Below are 7,447 nucleotides of genomic sequence, written 5' to 3' on the forward strand. Positions count from 1 at the left end.
ACACACACACACACACACACACACACACATATATATATATAAGTTTTGAAAACCAATGGCCTAGATTCCTGCAAAAGTTGCCTAACTAGCCTTCTCTCTGCTGTTAGCCTCTCCTTAATACAATGTATTCTCTGTACCAGTAGTTTTCAAACCTTTTGGTCAACGGCCCCCTAACGCACTCTTAAAAATTACTGAAGTCCCCAAACAGCTTTTGTTTATGTGATTTATATCTACCAATTTTACCATCTTATATATTAAAACTAAGGAAATGTAAACTTATTTATTAATTCATTAAAATAACAATAAACCCAGCACATGTTAACATAACACTTTTATGAACAATAACTATTTTCCAAATGAGAAAATATTTTGTGAGAAGCATTGTTTTACATTTTTGCAAGTTTCTTAAATATTGTGTTTAATAGAAGACTATAAAATTATAGCCTATGGAAAATTCCACGATCTACTCATGAAAAAGGCAAAGACCATCTTAGTATTATTATGAAAATACTTTTGACATCAGACTCCCTAAACCAGAGTTCACCACTCTTTGATAACTTCTGTTCTCCACAAAAGGTAGAGATATCTTCCTAAATGATGACTCTCACCATGTTATTCCCCTGGATAAAGCCTCTAATCTCCCACCTACACACTATCTACTGAATAAAGGCTGAACTCATTAACATGGTGCACAGGGCTCAATACCATTCCGGCCCGTTACTCTGTTTTTTTTGTAATTATGCCATTCATTTGCAAGCCCCTGATCCTCTTGTTCTTGTCCTCATGGAACGCCCTTCCTCTTGTCTATTCAGTCAACTTAAAAAAAAAAATTAACTATCACTTTATTTCTTTTTATTAAAGTATAGTTGACATGTAATATTACATGAGTTTCAGGTATATAATAGTTATTCAACATTTATATATCTTACAGCGTGATCACTGTGATAAATCTAGTAACTATCTGTCACCATACAAAACTATTATGATACTACTGACTGTATTCCTTATGTTGTACATTATATCCCTGTGACTTCTTTATTTTATAACTGAAAGTTTGTGCCTCTTATTCCCCTTCACCTTTTTCACCCATCTCCTTATTCCCCACCCTTCTAAGGTATTATGCTAAATGAAATAAGTCAGACAAGGAAGGACAAATACTATATAATTTCACTCGATACGATGTAGGATGTAAAAAACCTTGGTCTTGAGCAAGCTATTTAACCTTTCTACAATTCAGTTCCCTCGTGCTTAAGATGAGATAATAATACATATTCTCCAAGGGTCGTTAAGAGGATTGAGATAATCCATGAAATGTATTTAAGCCCAATGAAAGCATATGATAAATTTTTGCTATTATTATAAATATATAAATGACAAACTATTAGTATTAATAAAAATAAAGGTTGATGTTTGTGATCTAAAATTTCATTTTATTGCGCTAAAATATACTCACCAGAATATGGGACTTTCACCAGGCTCTTTGACTTTGTAGTATTCTTTGTCTTGTGGCAATACTTTGGTTAACCCAAAATCTCCAATTTTAACTCTGTTTTCATTCTCCACCAATATATTCCTTGTTGCCAGATCCCTGTGAATATACCTCTTTGTACCAAGATACTCCATGCCCTATGGAGTAGATAACATTTTAAAATAACATTTTAAAAATAACATTTTTCTTTCAGCATAAATGATTTAAATGGTCTTACCTACACATACTCCCTTTATCATCTAAAAAAACTAGAGGATTTCTTAACAATTACTTCAACACACTTTCTTCATCTATAACAAATGGAATATTAGGTACCTTGCATATCTGAGATGTGTACTGCAGAAGTTTTTTATGATCTATCCGTTCTTTATGCTTTTGGAGATAGTCTCGTAAACTTCCATATGGTAAATATTCCATAATTAATCTTAGATTACGCCGACCTTTTAACATACAAATGGGAACATAATGTTTTACTTTGCCATATTTTACTGATGAAATAAATGTTAGAAAACAACCATATATATATAAGTGACATAAAGATATATAAAATCTGACTCTAAGATGACAACATTTGAATATAAATTAAAGGTGGTATAGTAATTAAGAACATAGCCTTTTTTTTCATTTTTATTTTAAGCTGAGTCATCCTGCCACCTGTTGGCAGCTCAGCTGCAGCTCAGCTTGGGCCGGGAATTGAACCGCTGTTGCTCAGAGCTTGCACTCTTGAGCGAGCTCTTAACCAACTGAGTCACTCGGCCAGCCCAAGAACACAGGCTTTTTAAATCAAAAAGCTTTGAAAAGAAGGTTTGAAAATAGTTATGTAAACCTTTATGCTAGCCAAAATAAGCCGATGACAAAACTTTCTTTCTTCTTACCTTATATTGAACAAAAAGCATGTAATTTACAATATAATATTTTTAAAGAAAATGTGAGAAAGACAATTTCTTTCTTTAAAAATAATATTCACTTGGTAAGCTTAAGCGGGAATGATAACCACCCATTCTCAGTGAAGAGAATGATTAACCCAACTAGCCAAAGACTTCCTGTAGTTATAGCCCGCCATGGCCAAGCACAGTTTCCAGTCTTCTCTCTCTGGGCACTGGTATAAATCCATCCTAAGACAGTGTATGTTTCTGTCACCCAGGATGCCAGTGACATACCTTGAGTTCAAAATAGGTTTCAATGGGCAACATACCAGCACTGTAGCACACTCCCTTGTACTTCACAATGTTGTCATGCTGCAGGGATTTAAGGATTTCAATTTCCCTTTCGAAGTCTCGGAGGTGCTCTTCAGTGCTGTGCTGGAGCTTTTTCACAGCCACCACCTCCCCAGTATTGTCTTGCAGAGGGTCATACCGGCACATCTCCACACTCCCAAAGTTACCCTAAACAAACCAGCACATTAGGATAGAAATCTCAAGTTTTCTACACAAATCCTAACAAATTCTAATTACAATTACATAGGCAATTCTAATTAGAATTAACAGACATCTCTAAGCTTACATTAGGCAACTTTCAGAACAAAAAAAAGAGAAATATTTCAACAGGTGAATCTATGTGTTTAATTTCTTCAAAAGGAATTACAACTGAAATATAAACTTCAAGAAGGCATTTAAACACAAATCATGAACATAAATTATTAAGACAACACAATGGACATACCAGGGAATTCCTAAATTTCTATCACTAACTTCCAGGAAGAACTTTTCTTCTCCACAATACACCCTTTGATATCACTGTCAGTGAGCTAGATGGAGTAAGGGTCTGCTATGGAATATATGTGTATGTCATCCCTAAATTCATATGATTAAAGCCCTAACCCCCAATGTGAAATGTATTTGGAAACAGGGCCTGTGAAGAAGTGATAAAGGAGAACTGAGGTCATAAGGATGAGGCCTTAATCTGATAGGGTTGGGGCCTTATAGAAGAGGAAGAAACACCTCAGTTCTCTGTCATGTGAGGACACAGCAAGAAGGTGGCCGTATGCAAGCTAATAAGACAGCCCTCACTAGCACCTGAACACTGCCAGAACCTTGATCTCGGGCTTTCCAGCCTCCACAACTACGAGAAATAAATATCTATTCCTTAAGCCACCCACTCTTGTAGGGAGCCGAAGGTCTGTTGTAAGGGTTAAGCCTGAAAGCTGGAAGGCTGGCAGGCTCTCAGGCCCGGGTGAGCAGTGTGGGAAGGTTGGCTGCTGAGGAGAAAACAGCCAACGGCCTTGAAAGCTACAGAGTGGAAGGCCATCCTGTTAACAGTTTCTGCTTGCTATGCTTTGTTTTGCCTCGCTTTGGAAAGATTGCTTCCAAGGAATTTGTTCCCTGAGAGGAGGGGGCTACTCCCTCAAGGTCCCAAAAACCCCCTACCCTAGGAAAGTTACCTTTGCTATAAAAGCTGTATACAAATAATAAACAAGGCCACTCTCTGCCATCAGCATTGGGTGGACCTCCTGTCCCCAGCTTTCATCTCTAGTCTCTTTCTTTTCCAGTCTCCCACCCAGTCCTCTCAGGTACCCTTTCGGTGGGCTCCATGCTGACGAGTCGGGAATGCTCGGTTGGTGCGCGGGTCGCATCACACTCTATGTTATCTTGTCATGGCATCCTGAGCAGACTCATACAAGGTCTGATTTACTTGCTCAAGAAAGTAAAATTTTAGACTACAAGGATGTTCCTACTTTTTTTTAAAGGTCAGTCTTTTAAAAAAATGTATTCTCTTTTTACTTAAAACTTATTATCTATATAGAATTAATAAGTTGATATATAACATTTAAAGTTAAGTTTTGAGCATTAATCAAATTAGTATATTTTGGCTATTATTGCAATCTTAACGAACAAAACGACATAAGTCCTTGAGCTACAAGACTCTAAGTGACTATATTTTCAGTAATATATTTGAAGTCAATTTTAAAAAAACCTAGACCATGTGGAGCTCAAAGTTAAATCTCTGATTACATAGGTCACAGCAAGCATTGTGCTGTCGCTCCCGTGATTACCTTATAAAAAGACCCTGACTTTCACCCTGGGTGTTTGCTCTCAGCTTCCATGTAGTGAGGCAGCCCTGTGGCAAGGCCCATGTAAGTGAGCTTGGAAACAGATATTCTGAGGCCTGTCACTAGCCACACTGAATGAGCTTGGGAGTAAATCTTCCCCTAATCAAGCCTTCAGATGAGACTGCCAGGTCTGGCTGACATCTACTAAGTTGCTCCCAGAACCCTGACTCACCTAAACTAGGTGATAATAAATGTTTGTTGTTTTCAGTTGTTAAGTTTTATGGTAATCTGTTATACAATAGATAACTAATATACCCAAATACCTAGACCTTTTTTCCCCTTTTTTTTCTATTGCTATACCCCTTGAAACATTCCCAAGAATATTTTACAAACAAGGAACAACAGCAAAGTATTAATATAGCTAAACCAATACCTTTTGTAACTCCCAATGTTTAGCTCTAGTAAAGATTGGATCAAAACATTTAGCTTAGATTCAAGGCCTAAGTGAGGCCTTCATAATGCATCCATGCCAAAATCCAATTCAAAAGGTCACATGGTACAGAACACTATACTAGCAAACTTAGGGGAATAAAGAGAGCTTACCACTATGATTAGACCCGCTAAGAACTAAGCCTTTCTTAGTCTTACATAAAATATGTAGACTAAGCATGATTGTGTGGCCTTTTATCAGACAGAAATTGTCTGTTAGTGAACACAGTCTAGTTAACTTCTAGACTCTGAACTGATAATCAGATAATTTCTCATTAAAATGCCTAAGAAAAGAAGTGAGTAGAAAGGCTTAATTGTTCCTTTCTCTATTTCATAACTAAAACGCCCTCTGTCAAGAAGGAGTCCCATGGTCAAATTGGGGAAATACTGCCTAATTTATCATTCTCTTGAAGATGTTCAATGTGCATTACATGTTAAAGGTTGCGAGAAGTCCTTCAGTAAAGATAGTTGTTTATTTAACACACTTCTCCAACATCTGACAACAAACCTTTCTTCTACAAACATTCCTTAAAATTTTGTGAAATGTGAACTTTAGAGACTCTCTAGAGTCTTTGTTCCTAAATAAAATGTTCTATGATTATACTTCAACTATTTTAAAAACTTCAGACATCTTACCTTGCCCAGTTGCTGCAGAAACTTCAAGTGTCTCTCTTCAAACTGTGTAGGGTCTCGGTCTTCTAAAGCACCAATAAACCCTAGGGGACCTATCCTCATAATCGGTAACATGTCATTTTCTGTTAATAGTTCATAATCTGCAGAAATAAAGACTATTACCACCATAAGATGGCAAATACATTCTCTGGGTTAAACTGATTATGTATTCAAGCTGACCAAAATAATTAGAATGAGTTAGAAATACTAAATACAAACCTCCACAGTACACTACTCATTAACTGGCAAACTAAAATTAGGTTATTCAAGGAGAAAAAGCCGTTTTAAAAAATGGAAAGACTGCTCACAACGGAGACTAGAATATGTATGAAGTAGGAAAAGTCATATGAACATAAGAAATTAAGAAGGTCTAGGGCTGGCCGAGTAGCTCAGTTGGTTAAGAGCTCGCTCAAGAGTTTGAGCTCTGAGCAACAGCGGTTCGAGTCCAGCCCGAGCTGAGCAGCCNCTGCCGGTGACTCACAGCAGCCCAGCTCCAGGTTGAGCTGTTGTTCAGCATCTTAGCTGTAGAGGGCAGTGTCACTGGCCCTCATATATGGGATCAGAACCGGGGCCCTCTGGCGTCCCAAGCCAGCTCTTAACCACCGCGCCACTCGGCCGGCCCAGGACATTCTTCATAAAATGACTCAACCTTTGAGGCAGCACAAAGGTTTGTCATATTTAAATAATATATTTAAAACATGATAAAAGATGTTATTAAAAACACCATATTGAAGTTAATATTCTGTTTTTGCAACTGAATGTATCATTTTAAAGAGGATGCCTCTAAATGAGAGCAACACCATTATTTGAATTAATTTGAAGAAATTTTTTGGTATACTACTTCCCAGAGATTGAGAAATGAATGACTCTAATGATTTGGTAGTAAATCCACTTTTAAAAATCAAGTGGTTTTAATTATTTACTTTTAATAAAAATGAAAAAAGAATGGATCTAATGAAATTGCCAGCTAACAGAATAATTTTAATGGAAGATCACTATTTACTTTTTTAGTACATATCTCAGAAGGAGTCATAGAAATGAATGATATTGTTATAACAAAACTTCTCCCATTCCCATCTACTTAGTTATACACAAACAAGTTTTCTCAGTGTTTACACCTATAAAAATGTAAAATAAACATAAAATGTATATTGAAATCTGGTCCCAGCATAAAAATAAATAATATACATTCAAAGATATATGAACTAATCAGAAGGGGAAACCTCCATTTATCTCATTAAGAAATGTCTCCAATAAAAATTTTTAAACAATTATCCAAATTTGTAATTTATTTACATTGCATTAGAAAACTTCAATGATAACTCAACCTAGAAGAAAAATGAGAATACTTATGGGTTTTGTAGTCAGAGGAAATTTAAAAATTAATTTCAATTTAAATACATATTTTGATTACAAAGGAGATAGGTGATCAAAAGATTTTCCAAGTACAAAATATAATGTATTGTGCAAAATTTTGGGTTAGAAAGGAAGTGCAAATATAATTTTAAGGAGAAAGAGAATGATGTAAAATTTCTATCAAAAATAAAATGTTCCTATGCATTTTTAAGTGGGTGCCAATAGCTATCAAATTGCTATGTTTTTTAAATTTCATTGACTACATATAAGAGATTAATAAACCTGTTATTTAAATGTCAATATTTATAATACTTTAGAAAATATTTGCAAGTATTTAAATTTACATAGAAAAAATTTTAGCTATGAATTTTAAAATGTGCAACAAAGGATACAGTTTTTCATAAATCTTTCAGGGTAGAATATATATATATATATATATATATATATATATA

General features: G+C 35.4%; 1 protein-coding gene across 7 annotated transcripts in view; it reads right to left on the reverse strand.

Moving 5' to 3' along the window:
- Positions 1-7,447, reverse strand: part of JAK2 (Janus kinase 2) — a 116,974-nt gene that overhangs the window by 12,339 nt on the left and 97,188 nt on the right. For 4 of the 7 annotated variants that reach the window (XM_019645919.1, XM_019645917.1, XM_019645918.1 and 1 more), the window contains 4 exons: positions 5,604-5,755; positions 2,685-2,874; positions 1,805-1,929; positions 1,454-1,626 (listed from right to left, as the gene is read on the reverse strand). In XM_019645919.1, the coding sequence (XP_019501464.1) occupies positions 1,454-1,626; positions 1,805-1,929; positions 2,685-2,874; positions 5,604-5,755 (640 nt within the window). The remainder of the gene's footprint in view (positions 1-1,453; positions 1,627-1,804; positions 1,930-2,684; positions 2,875-5,603; positions 5,756-7,447) is intronic. The other 3 variants (XM_019645921.1, XM_019645920.1, XM_019645923.1) reach the window with 1 other exon arrangement.

This window comes from Hipposideros armiger, unplaced genomic scaffold, assembly GCF_001890085.2.
Source record: "Hipposideros armiger isolate ML-2016 unplaced genomic scaffold, ASM189008v1 scaffold_95, whole genome shotgun sequence".
Classification (NCBI taxonomy): domain Eukaryota; kingdom Metazoa; phylum Chordata; class Mammalia; order Chiroptera; family Hipposideridae; genus Hipposideros; species Hipposideros armiger.